This window comes from Hypomesus transpacificus, chromosome 15 (genome assembly GCF_021917145.1).
Source record: "Hypomesus transpacificus isolate Combined female chromosome 15, fHypTra1, whole genome shotgun sequence".
Classification (NCBI taxonomy): Eukaryota; Metazoa; Chordata; class Actinopteri; order Osmeriformes; family Osmeridae; genus Hypomesus; species Hypomesus transpacificus.
The window spans coordinates 14,233,019-14,251,976 of NC_061074.1; the positions used below are offsets into that span (position 1 = coordinate 14,233,019).

An 18,958-nucleotide genomic window follows, 5' to 3' on the forward strand; every position below is an offset into this window, starting at 1 on the left:
CAAGTAGGCTATTGAAGTGGATGAGAAATTTCAAGTTATGGACCCCTATCTTTATGTAATGTAGGCCTATTTGTACATCCCACCATCCTCTCCTTTAAAACGACTCCGTTTTTATAAAGGTTTTGGTAAAGTTGGAAAGCACGCAGTAGGTCGGCTTAATAATCATTTCGTGATCTGGGTCTTTATAGGAATCGAGTTAGTTTGGGCTTGACCAAGGAGAAGACAATCCGAATAGAATCTTTTTTCCTGTTATGTGCCGGAAACAAGATGAACCTTTGGTCAGTTGAAAAGTATGAGCACAGTGACATCTGGTGGTTTGCTTTTAAATTTGAGAACATGGGCAAGACAAAATGAAGGGTACTGCAACTGCTGAAGGCGTAGGCCTACTTTGGCGTAACTGGGACTTAATTCGCATAACCTACCATTTGACACTTCACATACGCTAGGAGTGAAACAAAGCTATTTTACTCATAGTGATTATTTAAAGCATAGGGCCTATAACTCTTATCGTAATTTATTATGTCTCTTGAACTGGAAAGGAAGAGGAAAAGGCTGGACGTCGGTTGTATTCTATGTTTGTTTATTCCAGCAACCAATAGCCTGAAATCGTAGGTTACTTGATTAATAGCAAAATATAGCTAGCCTACAGCAGGCTATGCTACAGTGTGACTGAATGAATCAGATCGGAAGGATCTTCTTTGACCAGCCGATATGCAACTTCCTAGTTCCTTCCTTCCCTATGACATTACAGCAAAGAGTAGAAGCACAGTCAGTGCACAGCACACTCAGCAAATGTTACTGTTGTATTGCAAAAGACAGGACACGATGAGATCCGAATTTAGCCCTTTGTTTAGACCTGCTTATATGAGCATCGTTTTATTAAGTTTCTTTTGTTTTAATGTGTTTGCTCTCAAGTCTCAACTTTTATCAAGACGTGGCGTTTTAGATTTCACGTCTCAAAAAGGGGTCAGCTATAAAACGTTGTATTTTGATCAAAAGGTGAGTTTTTGTCATGTTCATTTGTGTTTTCCATTTGTATATTTTGGCAAAATATCATGCGACTGTTGTAGCTAGTTTATCTGGACAACTGTTCTGCCTAATTGTTAAGTAGCCTAGGCTAACTGATTGACAAAGACCTAGAATACGTGTAACTTCTCTTTGAAATATAGGCTATTCTTAATTCAAGTTTCATTCAATTTTATCCCATATAAACCTACTTAATCAGAACTGTTTGATTAGTGCTTCCTGATGTAAACTGTAAGTCACTGGGTTCGCTGTTCCAGCAGAACTGTCCTGGCATAGGCTGCTACTAAGACAGTTTTTGGTATAGTATTATAAACTAACCACAAGTCCATGCCAAGCACGAACCACAAACAAACAGGACCACTAACAACTTTTTATCGATTATGATTGTGAAACAAATTGTCACGTGCATTTGTCCCAGCCGCATGATCACAAGATACGTTTCCTCCTATTGTGATTCATCAAGCCCTTGCAACTGTCTATCTGGACTCATCTCCGAAGGAACTTGAGAGAAAGGAACCGTGCACGTTCCTATTGTTACCCTTTGTTCTTCCCCTTTCCCCCACCAATAACATTAGGCTATAGTTTTTCAACATGTAAACTCAGGAAGGAGGAGAAGATAGTCAGCCGGCGAAGCCAAACATTTCGCATCCTTTTTTCATAAACTGTGGTCTGAAGGGAATAGCTAATTATCTTGCTCTTGTCCAAAGGAAATCCTCTTAGCTTTACTCTACCCTCAGACAAAGCATGGAAGTCTATATGTAGTCTCCATTCATACCTACTCTATTATACTTAACTGGAAAACTGGAGTTTGTCAGTTGCCTGCATGTGTATTGTTCTTCCATTATGAAATTAAATTATTCAGTTAATTGGGTAACAATCTAACTTGAAAGCATGAATAAGCATGCTCTTGGGACCTACTTACCCATTTGCAGGTTAAAGAAAGGAAAAGGGTAAGATTGGCTGGGGATTAGGAAACTGCCAGTGTGATAAAAAAAATCGACCTGCACCACCACCAGGTGGCATTATTCCACTATTTTCTTGACTCAAGTCACATGTGGTACCATATTCTTCCAGTCAATGTCGCATGTGTAGTTGTTTGGATGAGCGGTTTGTGACAAATACATATGCATAAGCAAGTCCACCATGTTGAGCTTCACTTTGGAACCATAGAGGGATGAGGATGGCTAAATTGAGTCGAGAAGCCTTGAGAAGCCCCTGTTTGATGAAAGGACTCGGCTAAACTGGAACTAATGTGGCATCCCTGAAACTTGATCTGGGTTTTAATACAAGTTGCAGCTTACTATCCTTGCTTCCAGCCTAAAGATTGTCACAGATTGACACCCAACACAGTGGTGGTACCATGCCAAATATTAATTGATTACACCCAGCAGTGTTGAGGATTAAACTGAAACATCTGCACCACCCAGACCTAATAGTGTCACTGTAGTATTTTCTTTAAAGACAGACTTTGAATTGAATTTGAATGAAAACATAATTACTAAGATGGTATGATAAGGCTTTCAAGGTATTCTCTTTACCTTTCTGTGTTTGCAGATCGATCACTTTGGTTTCCTGGAAGATGGAACATTCAAACAAAGATACCTTGTTTCTGAGCAGCACTGGCACCAGAAAGGAGGTCCTATACTTTTCTACACTGGCAATGAAGGAGACATCACATGGTTCTGCAACAACACTGTAATCACCTCCCCTTGTTTTTTTTATCTACTAGCAGGCGTTGGTTAATGTCATGCGTTGACAAACATGATGTCTTCTGACTGCAGGGTTTCATGTGGGATGTTGCGGAGGAGTTGGGTGCCATGCTAGTCTTTGCAGAACACCGCTACTATGGTGAATCCATGCCTTTTGGTGTTGACTCCTACAGTGTATGTATACTCTTATTATTACATTTACCTCTTTTATACCTACAACTAGGGTTTTACTTTGAAGTGGGTTTAATATATGTCAGACCCATTCATATAAACAAATTACAGGTAACCAACTTTCTGCTTCTCTGCTGTTATTTTGATACACAGGACAGCAAACACCTGAACTATCTGACATCAGAGCAGGCACTGGCCGACTTTGCTGTTCTGATCAGAGAGCTGAAGAGGACAGTGGTAGGAGCAGAGGAGAGCCCTGTCATTGCTATTGGGGGATCTTATGGTGGTATGCTTTCTGCCTGGATGAGGATGAAATATCCTAATGTTGTAGTTGGGTAAGAGTAATTGCTATATGTTTTTAATGTTGATTAAAACCTGTGCTCTTTAAGACTAAATGTGTACTTGTCTATATGCTGTTGTTTTGCTTTGTCTTTTTACTGTGGTACGGTTTCTGATGATTCTGATTTTGGGTTCTCTTTTCCAGAGCTTTGGCTGCATCGGCTCCAATTTGGCAGTTCCCTAACATGGTACCCTGCGGAAACTTCTACAAAATAGTCACAGATGATTTTGCCAGGAGTGGACTGAATTGCGATGTCAACATCAGGAGATCGTGGAAGGCCATTGATAATATCTCCTCCACTGGTAACGTGTGTTATGCTCTAAGAAGTTAACAACCCAGTTGTAGAAGTCTAGTCTTCACCAAGAAAGTGTTTCACTTTGTTGTCATGTCATTGCAGATGATGGTCTTCAGTGGCTGTCTCGGGAGTTCAGCTTATGTGTCCCACTTAAAAAGCAGGAGGACTCAGCAGGCTTCAAGTCCTGGCTTCAAGAGACCTGGGTGAATCTAGCCATGGTAGATTATCCCTACGAGGCCAACTTCCTCCAGCCACTTCCTCGCTGGCCCATACAGGTGAACAAATGAAATGCAATTGTAATTGTATTTTAACAAATGAAATACAAGCATGCAATTATATGCATGACTGTGATTCAGATATATGAGGCTTGTTGTTATTTAATTTGGTTAAGTGATTGGTTTTGACAGTCTGTTCTCAATTGCCTTTGAGTTATTCAGTTTCACTTGTGTTACAAGTGGGTGTGAGTCTTTCAAGCTTTCGTAGCATTTGTGTACTACAGCTTTCAATACACTTCAGTAATGTTAATTAAGATCCCAGTTCTTGTCAGGGTTGCTTTTCTTTAGATACGCAACAAAAAGTATTACACCATAATTTTTTTATGTCTCCCTTATAAGATTTTCATTTGATCATGCTCCTTCAAAACTCAGAACTGCTTCATTGTGTCTGGTCAGGTGACATTGCACAACAAGAAATGGCAAAAATGACAATGAACACATCAAAGTGATGCCTGTTTATTTCTAAGCCATAGCAGCTTGGTACAAAAACGTGCAGTATCGTGTCATGCATTTGTTAATTATTAACCTATAGAATCTGTGGAATGATTATAGTGATGCTAGTTTATTTTATGATTTGTGAAGTTAATGCCCATCCAGACATGTCTTTTGTCTGCATGGGCATTACTCTGCGTGTGATGGTGTCATGGTTCAAGTAAGAATTTGATATACTTGCCCATTGCCTCGCTACCCAGACGTTTTGGCATGTCACGTGCATAATGTCCCACTATTGACCTGAGCACCCCTTTCAGGGCCTGTTCACCATCCTGCAGTGATCCACACAACATTATATTTGTTACAAGCAATTTCCTCTCTCAGTAGTGTATACTTTTCCTTTGGTTTATTTTAATGGCCTTTTGCTATAGTCATGCATACTTTGCAGATACAAAACCATCTCAGGCATAACAAGTTGGCTGAGATCTACACTGAAAGGTCATTCAAAGTTTTTTTTAAACTAAAAGCCTGTAATGTATGCGACCCCTATGGGTGGTTAAAGCGGTTTAGGTAGTGGGCGCAAAGAAGAGCTTTTTTAATGACAAAGCTAATGTGATTATCTGAGTGACTGTGAGAAGGGGGTATTGAGGGCTTAGAGGAGGGAAATGTGTTGGCTGAGATGAATGTATAAGCCTAATCCTATCTGAAAAGTAGTGAAAAGTTCTTTAGAGCAATTGGATATTTTCACAGTATAAATCTGTGGTTGGTCATGTCTGTATCCCTCCTCTTCCATCGTCCAGCACCCTCTCCAGCCTGTAGACAAAAGCCTTAGTAACAGACTCCACGCTACCACAGTTTCCCTCCAACCTCCTAACAAGTGGGAACAGTCTCCCCTTTCTACAGAGAGACAAAACAACACAACAAACTATGCTGCTGCCATAACAACTAGTTCAGTAACTGTACTGAAAAAGAAATGGACATAAAACAAAAAGGAAATGAAAATAACAAATTGAAAGAAATTAATCTCTGGAACACAATCTGGTGTGTGAGGATGAGGGACGGGTCATCTTGGCAAAGTTTTAAATCTTTCAATCATGCATGGCTGAACAGAATGGGCGCCGCCTCATACCAGGTTGAGAGCCATATATTCAAGTTAAGCTTAGTTTCATTCCACTCAATTTCATATGCAAATCAGATGCCTGAAAGGGGATTTATTACCACAAGTAAATGTCTTGTAAACATACCAGATATTGGGGAATTTAAGCTTCTGTATTGTGAGCCAGTCGTGTTTGTGAATAGCATAGAACTATAGTTGTAGGTTGTTTGGAAAGAACAATATCTTTACACATTTGCAATGTTTAAATATTTATTTTCTTCCTTGAATGAATGAATGTGGGTGGTTCTAGGTGGTCTGTAAGCACCTTCATTTGGATGCCACTGTGTCTGACTACCAGCTACTGCAGGGCGTCTCCCAGGCTGTGAAGGTCTACTACAACTACACAGGAAACACAGCCTGCCTCAACACATCCCAGACTGCCACTGGAAACCTAGGCCTCATTGGCTGGTATTATCAGGTAATACAACTAGCATAATTACTCAGGTCACTGTGTATGAGGCATCATTAACGTGTGTGTGTGTGTCAAGTATTTACAAAATATTTGTCTGTTTTCATTTCATTTATTTATCTCATTTATTTATCTATGTCCCTAAAGGGCAATATATTTTTTTACTGTATACATTTTCCCCCAGGCCTGTACAGAGATGGTGATGCCTATGTGCACTGATGGGGTCCAGGACATGTTTGAGCCTCAGGAATGGATTTTCCAGGCCTTCTCAGATGAGTGCCATAACCTGTTTGGAGTTAGGCCACGGCTTGACTGGGCTAACACTGTCTACGGGGGATTTGACATTTCCTCTCATAGTAACATTATTTTCAGGTACTTTACCTGCGTTTTCATCAGCACTGCATCTTCTAAACACTTTGGGCTTGTTGTGCACTGTTTTCATTAATTCAACGTTATGTCTCTCTACATGTCTTTGTCTGTCTGTCGCTCGCAGTAATGGGGGTCTTGACCCATGGTCGGCGGGAGGAGTGACCCAAAACATCTCTGCTTCTCTGGTTGCCATAGTAATTCCTGATGGTGCCCATCATTTGGACCTGCGCTACAACAATGAATATGATCCGCAGACTGTACTGTCAGCACGCACACTGGAAGTGGACTACTTTAAACAGTGGATCTTACAGGCCAAGAAAGCACCTTGACCCCCCCCTGCCAATAAATACAAAAAACTGACAGTGTTTAACTGTCTTAAATTGCTTACCACCAGCCTGTGCCAAAGTTTTCTATCCCTGATTGCTTTTTAAGTCAGTTTGATGATTGAAATGAACTTAAATAGTTTTTTGGACTTTTAAATCGTTGCACCTTCTGGCTTGTCCTCTGTACAGTGTACAGTTAAATAGTTAAATTAGTTCTTGCTGTACATGCAATTTCTTGCAAGAGACTCTCAGGATTATGAAATAAAAAAACACTTAGCAAACCGTAACTCTCTGAATAAACCATTGTTTTTTGTTTTTAATTACCCACACATTTTGTCAAGCAGTTACACAGTTGTAATATCCTGATTAACTAAAAGCACATTCTTTGTTCAGAATAGTAATTTTTACTTCCCATCATCACAACAAGCCTAGGCTGTGGAGCTGGAGTGGCATGGGTATAGTCTCTGTCTTCTCCAATGGTCTGCACAGCTGCATGTGATTTAATAAAAACCCAATTGGGGAAGGCAATAAAGAGACTGGTGGGAGGTTAGAGCAGTAAAGCATAGTGACCTTGCCTCATGTGGACCAACCTGTGGGATTTCCCCTGCCACACATTCATCCACTGGTTACCTCAAAGGCTCTAAATTGCACTACCAGGACAGCCCATGGTCTCTGGTTGGCTCCCCCCTGCTACTAATATTATGAATACTAGACACGGGGTTTCGGGGTGGTTAGAGATCTGGTTGAGAGTTCAGTGGGCCAGTGTGAATGCATGAGGGGATAGTGTCTTTGTGTATTAACCTAAATTCACATCAGTTGCCTATGTGTTAGTTAACTTTTCAAACTTGTTGGTTAAAAACTTAAGTAAAAAATAAAACAAATCTCTAAACATATGGGACTGGACTTTAAAGACCAATTTTCAGAGATACACATGGGGGAGGAGGTCCTTTTGTTAACAGACCTCCTTAACTTTTCTCAGGACATTGAGCAGTCATTAATTTTGCAAGGCCTTTCTCAATCCCTGACACTGCCATCAATCAAACATGTCATTAGTATTCGGCTGACCCCGATCTCTGAGGGTGTCACTGCATAGACAGGGACCACACTAGTTGGAAGAGATTAAGCTTGTGGTTGTCTCGTCGTGTTGCTCTCCTTCCCGGGGACCGTCCAGGATGCACCTTCCCCCCTACTGCCCTCCTGTAGGGGGAAGGTGCTGAGAGAGTAAATTCAATTAGAGAAGGGCGTGGTTGGCAAGTTTGAATAATAACTATGCAAAAAAGCTGTGTGTTCAAGAACTGACTGTAGGAATGGGTGGATAATGAATATTAACCAATTACTGTTCCTATTCTACCTACAAACTGAACGATAACCCTGTTGTGATTTATTTTTGTCTTTCATATACTTATAGTTTGAAATTGTTCATGTGATACAAAGTTCATCTGAACCAACTTTTTATTGGGACTTACCAGGTGAATCACCAGGAAAAAAAACATAATGAACAACAGTGAAGCAAACAAATACAAAGTTTCAGTGTTTTGAAGTGCTCTATACAGTATTCTTCTCCTGTATGCATCCTCTGGCCCTTCATGTAACTATGGAAGCTGGTGCCCGGAAGCAGAGAGCCGGCCCCAAAGACATGAATGGCCAGTACTAAACCCAAAGCCTATGAGTGGGGAGTGGTGGAGATGTATTTCTTTGTCATGTTGCCAAAGCAGTGCTGTTACACACACACACGCACGCACACACACACACACGCACGCACACACACACATGGATTCAATAAATATCACTGAAATTGAATGATATGCTTCATGGCAAGATATTTCATTTCATAGTGTCCCATAGTAACAATTGTAACTGTTAATGTGATGTTTCTACTAGATTGAAGGAACTACATTATGTTATATTATATTGTATTGTATATCATATATATTAGATTACACTGAACTGAAAATAATATTTGTATGATTTATTCTCAAATCTGTTGCTTTTCTGTAAAATGTTAGAGGTACAGTAAACCAACAAAGACCAAGCACTTTGTGTGCCTCAATGTTAGCTATTCAGGGAGTTTTATTCAAGAAGGCTGGTGTTAGACTGCAAAAAATAAGATCAGTGTTATCAGTTTCACTGTTGATTTTCTCCACTGGAATTTACATATAAATAATAGTTTCTTTACGGTCTCTCTCTCACTCAGCGCTTGGATTTTTCCTCCCCTCCAATGATTCACAGCCTCACCTTAAAATGCTCTTTAAGAGGAAAGGAATCCTGATTCTATTGTAAGGACAAAAGCAGCTTCTTTTTTGGGCTCCTGCAACCACCACCACACGGCCAGTCCTGGGTCTCTCCCAGAAGGATTCTGTGGGTAATAAAATGTAGAAATGTAAATGAGGCTCACAGATCTTTTCAGTGTCAGAAGACAATGAGGACCTTTTAGTAGGTGTGTTGAAAGTTGGAAACCTTATTATTTCAATACTAACTGTTTATTATATGTCCTTGTACTGTGGGAACACCAACAACCTCTAAGTTCTTAACTATGTTAATACCCCAAAGCTTTGATATTTCCTATCTGCAGTTTCATTTAAATGCGGATTAGCTTAGGCTCCATGAAATTCCAGACTCTAACATGTCCTCTGATATGTTGAGTGTTGGCAAAGACACTTCCTGTAAATACGTTATTGTTTTAGAACAGAAGTTTCATACCCATTTCTTAAGGTCAACATTTCGGCTGGCACACTAAGCTTGATCCACACTTTATTCTCCTTTAATTTAACAGCTCCGGCAGCTTTTCTAGTTAAATCGACTGTTCATTATTGAGACCCATTTTACGAATGGGGCTGTGAGGTGCAGTTTAATGAATCTCTGGCACAAAGCTCCCTTTCACTGCTGGGGAAGAATGGAGGCTATTTAGACCCTGTAGGGCTGTATGTCAAAGGCAGCCCATAATAGTTGTCAGGCCGGGGCAAAAATTCCCACTGGTCCGGGAATGCACAAGAAATCAACTTTCACCATGAACAGATGAAGACACAGCAAACTATTTGGAGAGAAACACATAAATGGTGGCATCTGTTTGGGCGTGCAGATTTTCCCTGAGAAATTATCATATGATATCCCAGTTTGATTTGTTGGATTTTTACTCTATGATCAGATTGTAGCTTCAGTATGCCACTTGTCTCATGTTCACCTTTATGGTAAGTAAGTATGGAAAATACTGTCAAGACAGTGTGGTATGTAAAATGATTTCCAGAAAAATACGAAACAAAATCTTGTTTAGTAGCTACATTTTGAAAAGATTCACATTGACAAAGTAAATCCCAGTAAATAGGAGAAGTTTACATTGTTGACCTTGTTCATTTCTAGTGAATGGCACACTTTAACCAATAGTTTTCCTCTAGGAAGTAAAGTAGCACTTTTACATACTGTTACATTATGATATCATAGTTTGGTGTGGCTACAATAGTAGTTCATTTTCATTAAAGTGATGTGGGTTCATAGCCACATAAACAGTTAAACTGAGAGTGGAGCTCCACCAAGGAGTATTGTCTTTTGACACAGCAGGAAACCTTATACAAATCCTTCTTAGTTGCAGGTGGTCAGGCGTGAGCAAAGAGTTAAGTCTTGGAGTCCCTCTGCCCCTCCTCTTTGATGTTCTGACATCATTGGCCCAGCCCACTGGAAGATCTCTTTGCTGTCCTCAAACAGAGTCCCTCAGTTCTGCCTTGGGGTGTTTACTGGAGCTGCATGACCATCATCAGGACTAAGGTTTTGCCAACTGCCTGGAACAGAAAAAATATATGGTTTGATGAGGGTCTTTATTTTGGATTTGTTGTGGATTGTATAGGTGAAGCCGAGGGGTAACCCAGAGAATGGCTGTTCAGACTGCAATCATGAACTCACAGTTCATGAATTTCTGTTTCCCTGGATCTGTTATGGAGTATGACATGGAGAAAAGTCTGGATGGGAGTCTTCTTGGCGAGGTGGAGAGTGAGGGAGACTGCAGGGAGACCACAAGGGATCTCCTGAGCTTCATAGACTCAGCCTCCAGTAACATCAAACTGGCGCTCGACAAACCAGTCAAGTCAAAAAGGAAAGTCAACCACCGCAAGTATCTGCAAAAGCAGATCAAGAGGTGCACTGGAATCATTACAACAGGGACCACAGCTCAAAGCCCAGCAAAAAGACAAGGCTCTTTATCCCCTCTGTCCAGTCCATTCCAGGGTAAAACTCTTCTAAAGCGAGATGGAGTCCAAGCCAACCTGCAGACTAAGAGCTTGGCAGCACTCTTTAGCCCTGTGAAAGACATTCGGGGTGAGAAAGCCAAGAAACCGCCTCTGAGGCATCGCAACCTGCCCCCCTCCTTTTTCACAGAGCCTGCCAACAGCTCCAGAGTCACCTCTATGTCTGGTATGAGCCTGAAGGACCTGGAGCGTGGCAACCCTGAGGCGACAGACTTCTTTGAACTACTTGGTCCTGACTACAGCAACATGGTCACTGAGCAGGACCTGTTTCAGAGTGTTCCATCTAGGGTTCATCTTGAGATGGCAGGTTTGGATCCTGCTGCCTACGACCCTCACCACTTGGTAGGTGGCTTCCTCTATGCTGAGCCATGGGGCACATGCACTGGCCCCACTAAGAGACCCGTGGTGCAGCCCCCTGGGTATAACCACTTAGACTCCTCAATGTCTGGGCCTTTGGAGGAGAACACACTGAGCGCACTGGCCTTCCCAAACATCTTCCCTGATTCCTCTCTCCCACAGGTTACTTATGATTTAAATAGTGGTTACAACAGAGCCAGCTTTCAAGCTCTTTAAGACACAGCTTTGATGTTGATTTTAAACCTGGACATTGAAAATGATGAAAGTATCTTTCTTCATGTCATCATGCATAGATAATGTTAAACTAGAACTGAAGATATTTTTTCCATGGGGAAAATCACAATTATTTTAAGTATCAGAATATACTTCACTTGACCATGGTAAATGTGTGCCATCAAAATGTAATCATTGAATAGTTTTCTTAAATGGACTCAAATTAACACTGTTTGTTAATAACTGATTCACAAAAAAGATATCTGTATCTAAGACTTGACTGCTATTTGGTCAAAGTTTTATTTTATTTTGCCACCCATAATAAGCTTCAGGGTACTGTATATCACGTATTTACAAATGAAACTTTCAAAGACACATTTGTATGAATTGTACTTCAGTTTATAAAGTAACACTGTATAAAGCATAAATCAGGGTTTATTGCTGTAAAACTAACATTTGTCTAAATTAGGTAAATCCATGGAGCTAGCATCATCACATCTGACAGAGACGTGTACAGACATTAAAAAGTATGATGCCAATTTTGTTTTTAAATCATGTTTCACTGCTCAGATATGTTGAAAAATATGTAAACAATAAAATATGCACACTGCAGATGTACTGTATAGCTAAACAATTGTTTTTACTGGAGGACAATTTCCTTTCTATAAACCTGGGTTTTCAGTGAACATGTATTGTATGATCTGAGAAGATAAATAAAGCTGGTCTTTATTTCTATTACAATCATAATAAATGAGTAGCTTGCAGTTTTCATTGTTTTCCCAAACGTTTAGTAAATGATTATGGTTGTTATATACTTCACATACCGTATGTTAGAGTGAATAAAATAAAGCTTAGGTCTACTTCCTGATAGCAGAGACACAAGACTGTCAGAGTGGCTTCAGTAAAATAGAAGAAAAATATGATGATAGCGCCATCTAGTGGGCTCAAGGTCCACTGTATTACACTGCATTTATACTGCACAAGAAAGACCATCACAACTGATGCTCCTGCTTTCAGATGCACTAGATGGCAGTGATGCTCCTTGAACAGAGACATAAAATGGTCCAGAAATTGGTCTATGTAATTTAGAAAGTAATTTAGAGAGCAGTAACACGTTAGATGCTTCAATGTCGTTCACAGAATTTTCATTGTAGTGAATGGTCTTTGGATACTGTGAATCCTCCAGATGTTTTCACCAACAGTACAATTATTTATTTTTTTACTAATATTAACTTATGTGGGGGAAGAACAACCCTTGTTGTGACGTAAAAACATTATTTGGCACCTTGCTATATGCACATACATACAGAGAGCCTTAACATTTATTCTTATCTCAGAGTAGTGGCTGTTACTATTGGACCCGTATCATGACAAATAAGAGATGTAATGTTTGAGATTAACAATATTTACATTGACCCAAAGTGTTTAGAATAACATGAATCAACTTTGCAAGAGAGCTAGCTGGTTTATGATGTATTGTGGATGTTTCGATGGTGCGGAATGAGACAAATACGTCTGAACACGTGTGAACTGTGCATGTTATGGAAAAGCTCTTTGGATAAAGAATGCATGGAATAAAAATAGCACGGCTGGCTACAACACCTTGGAGGAAAACCCTACATAATTATTATATACGTTTTCCTACATTTAACGTTATGGTCCCCCACTGAAACAATCGTTTGTGTCCACTGCTGGATAACTGCACTGTGTTATTTAACACAATCACTATATCTCCACCACACAAGCCCTATCCTTACAGAAATAAATTATTATCTTTTTTGTGTGTGTGAGACTTCAACTGCAATCTGCACAGTGTCCATAAATCATTCTTTGATCAAAGACAATGTTGCAACACATTTCATCCCTACAACAGGGTAGGGTCTCTGAAATTGACTGACACAAATATTTCATGCAAATCACAATGAATAAATCAAATTTTAAAATGCCATCCTTTTCCATTGCTGAGATCCTTTTTTCATGTCCGAAAACATTGCTCACAACTGCAACCAATCTATGTACCAATGACAAACACAAAATTCAGTACTAAACTGCTGAGTTTTAAATTAACATTGTCAGCCATTGCAAAATGTTTACAGAGAGTAAAGTACATTTTTACCTGTTAGAAACTGGATTGTCAAAAATAAGTTTTCATTCTTCAAGGGTAAAACTATGATTATCAAGTATGATTATCTTTTCATTTGGATTCAACATGTAAATGATACACTTTACATTTCACATTGTAGCCACCCTCACCCCACTGCACATATCCTGTCACCCTTTTTGGACCTTATATACATTTATTATCTAATACAGGGCCCCATCATTACACCCTACGGTATGTATCCATACCTTATTAAATCTATGCGGAAATATTTTTTCCCTACAATTATAATCTTGTGTTCAAGAATGTTCTGGAGAAAATTGTTAAATCTGGTTATATCTTATATATTTGTATCTAAAGAGAAATTATACTTTAATTATACTTTCTAAGGGAAGAAAGTACATTTTAGAACCTGCATATCCCTTATATGCAAATAATCCATAAAACTAGTAGGATTACTTGTCACAGAGACCTGCTCTCATAATTGCCAGTCCCTTCCCTTTGGGAATGTGAAGGAGAGTCATGGATACACCTGATATGAGACTATATCACATAGAAACATCTAGAGGACAGCTATTTTGGAAGCCACTTATCACCTTGTCGTTTCAGTAACAAAGTCTGGTCTTCATCTGGCCATGCAAAAAAGTGGCATTAGACAATGCATTTAGTCAGGTTACAGTACACACTTCTAATAACCTGTGACCCCTCTGCATCTGATATATTTAAATTGACAAATTAATCCCCCGCCCCTCTTTACAGACAGACACACAAACAACAAGTGTAACTAGGTGTTTAATTACTACATGTTACCCCTGGATCAGCTTGAAACCTCTGCCTCAGAGTAACAGGCATGTGAGTCTTATACATGGGAATGGGATATTTCATACATACAAACATACCGTCATTGTGATCTGTGTTTTAATTTTGCCTGTGCAGATTTTTCACTTTAATACAAATGTATTAATAAAAGCATGAAAACTTGTGTTTGACTGTGATTTAAATGGCTTTCTGTGGTTATCTTGAATTCGTAATTTTATTTCTGTCTGTCCTGTGTTTGTGTTGCTGACGTTAGCCAAATATAGAAACATTGTCTAACCTTCAAGTTCTCATGCCTGTTAGTTTGTGCATGCTTTTATCCCCACAATTTTCTTCCTGTAAATTTGCTCTGATTGAGGTCCAAGAAAATTACTCCAAAGATCATTAAATAAGGTTTTATCTTCTTTGTCACGTTTGTTTAAGTGGACTGTTATTAGTGTACTTTGATGTTTTTGATGGGACACTGACATTTGTTTAGTTTTATTACAAGTCTATGACTTTCTGTTCCAAGGAGTGGGAATGAAAATATGGAGAGCAAGGAAATATTATGTTTTAAACCAAGTTTTGTTCAACCTAGGCAGTGCTTTTATAGGCATTTTTTGCAGGAGATCATTCATAGGTTTCTTAACTATTGAAATATTCTGCTTAAACTTTTAAAGAATTGGAAGTGTCGTGGCAGAATTCTTGGCAGTTAATTGGAGATCCACCTTGACTGGGCTTTTGTGTGGGGGCAGATGGCAGAGTGGTTAGGGAATCGGGCTACCAATCACAAGGTTGCCGGTTTGATTCCCGGACGTGAAAATAGACGTTGTGTCCCTGGGCAAGGCAGGAGGAGGAATGCGGGTTACTGTCATTTTGGATAAGAGCGTCTACTAAATGACTAAATGTAAATATATTGCACATTTATGCATTTGTATTAAATGAATACATAAATAATCTAACAGAAATATATTTATTTTGAAAGATGCTACCTCTTCCTGGCAGCCAGCATACTCAGTCATCTTTTCAAGGCTATGATAGTGGATGGTATAATCCATCCTCCTTTGCTATAAATTCCTAAACTAGTTCCATGCTATCTGATGGAAAACAAAATGCAGTGTAAAAAGGAATATAATTGTACGTTGTGATTTTAGAAAGGAAAATGTTTGTGCATAGATGCCTTTAGAAAGACAATCCAATACTACTTCACCGTAGTAACAACAATCCCCCAATGGATCCTGATGCAAAATACTAATGCTATCTTTTGTCACAATGAATTGCTTCCTTACTCTGTCAAGATCATTGATAGCTATGCATAAATGACCTATCTCTCTAGCATAAAGTTGCTTTTTATCCTGTTGTTCATTTGAAAGGGATTGGATACAGTAGTAGAGACACAATGCCTTTTCATGTCCTTGTTAGCTTTCCTGAAATGCTAATATATGCAGATGAAGCCAGCATTAGCATATTGGTCAGCATGCATTATGTTAAACCAAGGAAATGATAGATTATATTTCTGAGGCTAACATATATTTTGTAGAGTCATGGGTTTCTCTTTTCTGATAAGACTTTTGTTGGCAAAAACTCTCTCACACAAAATATTACATTTAAGAAATATTACATACAACATTAAATATTACAGGCAACATGAATAAAAATGCATACATCTCACAATAGATCAAATGACTATATCTTGCCAAGCAGTGAGCTCTGATTTGTCCTTCGGAGGAGTCATTCTAACAGAGTGACACTAAGGAATCTGGTACATTAGGACATCAGGGCTGCACATTTACACAAGAGCCATGTACAAGGGCAAACTCAAGGTTAAACATATTTGATTTATTATGCAGCAAACATAATTTAAATGTATATGTAGGTGAGTGACAAGTTTACACTCCAAAACCGCTTGCCATGCTACCTCTGAGGTAAAGTTTCAGAATGTTCAGTCAGATAAACTGCAGATAAATATGTATAGAATACAGGATCCCTGTGTGGGTATGATAAAAATAATATTTTCAACTTATTTTAAACTTTTTTCAAGTGATGTAATGCAGGCTTGCAAAATGCCAGAACAAAATCATAACAGATGTGTATAATAAATAGGATCCTCTGGAGCAGCTGTATATTCAATACTGGTTCATTGACCATTCAAAGACAAATGGCTAACAGCTGTTTTTGTCTCAGCAGTCACATTTTATAAGGCACAGATCTCTTTCAGCAGAAAATCGTGAATCCTTGGGTACATCCAAATAAGGCTACCAATGTAACGGATACGGCATTTTGTAAAAATACAAAACAATTATATTATTTAATAATATACCTGCATGTATGTTCTATAAGTATAACATAACAAAAGTGAAAAACGTTTAGGTGTCTGAATACATCATTTCAAGGTCCACTCCTGTGTATGAAAGACATACTGAGCACTTTAGACCTTGAGCTAATGTAGATCTTATTATTTTTCATGCCGTGTTGTTTACTGAGGCTGTAGCAATTCTTTATTAACACATAAGTGTGGACTGGCTTTATGGCCTCCCATGGGCCATCCCAGGAGTCAGAGACCGGGAGAGAATCATTAAACAGGACATTTCTGAGGCCAACATATTTCAAGATTGTATCATGGTTCACCTTCAGAAGTTAGCCTTTATGTTTTTCCTAATGTGAGTCTGTGGCTAATCAGATGATTGTTTTTAGGCTTGAAGGCAGGAGAAATGTGCTGATGAAGGCCACATAATTAATGAACCTTATCGTCAAGTGGCCGCAAGGCTCTCAAAGTGCTTTGCAAAACATCAAGGGCTGGAAGAATGCACATCTGACATCAGAATGTTTTTAAATGTATTCTGATCTAGAGAAGGCGATCCAAACAACACAATTATATCTATCACTAATCTCTGAGGTGTTTATAGTCACACTTAATTTGAAGATTTGACAAGCTGCTGTATAACTACTATTTATCATCAAACTCCAGAGAACACTGTTACTCCCCAGCAACAGGAGGCAATTACTCTGGCCCCATATTGACTGTTATAGAGGTTCTGTCTGCCATGTGTAGACGTCATTGTCCCTCCTACCCGTGCTATTGCCGAGTGTGTGTGGCTCTTTAGATAGAAACAAACCCCATGGAGCAGTTCTAAAGAGGTAATCACTCATTCTGAGTAACGGCAGAGGTGAAATGTAAGTAAACTATTTGAGCGTGCATGGGCGCTCTGTTATTGCAGATGCTAACAACAGTTGCCAACATGGCATGTGACTGACTCATTAAGGAGAGTAGAATTCATTGGCCTTTCTCGGGTGGTTCCGTTGCTTTCTCAAGCCAGCACAGTCACTATGCCAAGGTGATCCATGATCAGGGAAGAAAGCCAGCTGGGACAAATCCGGATTCATCAATGGGGGAACAAATAAAAAAGAAGGAAAATGACAAATAGAATTGGAAATAGAACCATGGGGATCCAGATATGCTATTACTGAAAACAGTTTCCTCTAAGCTTCAGATAATGAAAAAGTTAAGCAACGATTGCTGTAATGAGGGTCATTGAGGCAGCAAGGTAGCAGACAAGCTGTTTGAATCTGGCTCCTGCATCTGGCTAAAGGGGTGGAGCCTTCAAGGGGATAGGATGGACAAGAGGACATTTGTTAGAAAGATGGATGGAGGGATGGCGTCCCAGCAATTGTCAAGAGTGGAAAATGATCTCATTCACTGGGGAAGGAGTTTCTGTGGAACACATATTGCATGTTGCATTGGAACTGATATATTCAGGTAATTTAGTGATGCAACTATCAGTTAAAACAGCTTGACTGAGTATAGTTAATTGTAGTTAAATGTGTCACAGTCATGCAACTATGTTGACATTGCCAAGTACTAGCAGAATATTCTTGAATAGAATTTAATAAAGCTTCCAATGTGTTTCCCTCAACCAAATACTTTCTCAGAACTACAGCACAGTCCTTTTAGACAAAAACTAGTAAATACAACTGGTACTTGGAAATTGTCCTTCGACTTTTGATTAGGTTTCCCTAGAATCTAAGAGAAAAGCACACATTTTCACGAGCAGTGATGTTTTTACAGTAGTTGCATGTAGAGTGGTGTATGAGAACCCATAGCAAAGCCTGATAATTTGTACTGTAGGCTAAGTTGCACAAGTATTAACTGAATGCTCTTCGGGTCACTGGGCTAATTTACGAATGACAGCTTTGGAAAATTCCCTTGTATGTTGATAAAACCTCTATTCATATTGACAGTCATAATGTCTTACATTAATGCTTCAGTGCTTCCTGCCAAGTACTTAATCAATTACTTCCAGAGCACTGATAGAAAGGTTGCGCTGGCAATGGCTCCGCTTATTCAGCTACATATCCATCAGCACTCCAACACTTTAAATTTATTAAACTTCATTCTCAATCATAACGGTTTATAATCCCCATCTCCGCAGCTACTTTTTGTTGCTGTTTAATTGCTGTTTTTGTTTTTCATTTAGCTCAATTTGTTTTTTTAGTTGTTAGTAGTTTTTTTTTAGACTGGTGTTATAGAATGGTACTACGGTGGTATTTTGTTTTTCAGATTGGTCCAAACAATTCAAATAAAAGGGTAACATTGATAAAAGAATATACAGATGCTGGTTACAAATTATATTTAAATTATACAAAACTCATCCTGTATGGTGTAATAAAGATGGTGGGCAACAGATTATCAAACCCAACTTCCAGTTTTTGTGTTTAATCAGTTCTTTTTTACTGGCAGACCTGTGGTATAAC

At 39.1% G+C, this 18,958-nt stretch overlaps 2 protein-coding genes and 1 long non-coding RNA gene across 3 annotated transcripts; 2 read left to right on the top strand and 1 right to left on the bottom strand.

The window, feature by feature from the left end:
* Positions 1-352: 352 nt before the first annotated feature.
* On the top strand, positions 353-6,814 carry LOC124478226 (prolylcarboxypeptidase (angiotensinase C)). Its single transcript, XM_047036432.1, has 9 exons — positions 353-999; positions 2,581-2,721; positions 2,808-2,909; positions 3,060-3,241; positions 3,391-3,548; positions 3,644-3,816; positions 5,655-5,822; positions 5,998-6,185; positions 6,307-6,814. The coding sequence occupies exons 1-9, from the start codon at positions 712-714 to the stop codon at positions 6,509-6,511; spliced, it is 1,605 nt and encodes a 534-aa protein (XP_046892388.1). The 5' UTR covers positions 353-711; the 3' UTR covers positions 6,512-6,814.
* A 408-nt stretch (positions 6,815-7,222) lies between these two features.
* LOC124478227 lies at positions 7,223-9,335 on the bottom strand. The gene is made up of 3 exons (XR_006957217.1): positions 9,206-9,335; positions 8,741-8,861; positions 7,223-7,718 (listed from the first exon to the last, which is right to left on the bottom strand). It is a non-coding gene; the product is annotated as an uncharacterized LOC124478227 (long non-coding RNA).
* Positions 9,336-10,193: 858 nt separating this feature from the next.
* On the top strand, positions 10,194-12,004 carry LOC124478049 (protein FAM181B). The gene has a single exon (XM_047036156.1). The coding sequence runs from the start codon at positions 10,369-10,371 to the stop codon at positions 11,311-11,313; it is 945 nt and encodes a 314-aa protein (XP_046892112.1). The 5' UTR covers positions 10,194-10,368; the 3' UTR covers positions 11,314-12,004.
* The last annotated feature ends 6,954 nt before the right edge of the window (positions 12,005-18,958 follow it).

Excerpts from the sequence above, each read along its gene's own strand:
- LOC124478226 (XM_047036432.1), top strand. The coding sequence starts at position 712 with ATGCAACTTCCTAGTTCCTTCCTTCCCTATGACATTACAGCAAAGAGT. Across the intron at positions 1,000-2,580 it reads CGTTGTATTTTGATCAAAAG|ATCGATCACTTTGGTTTCCT; the intron begins GTGAGTTTTTGT and ends CTGTGTTTGCAG. Across the intron at positions 3,242-3,390 it reads TATCCTAATGTTGTAGTTGG|AGCTTTGGCTGCATCGGCTC; the intron begins GTAAGAGTAATT and ends TCTCTTTTCCAG.
- LOC124478049 (XM_047036156.1), top strand. The coding sequence starts at position 10,369 with ATGGCTGTTCAGACTGCAATCATGAACTCACAGTTCATGAATTTCTGT.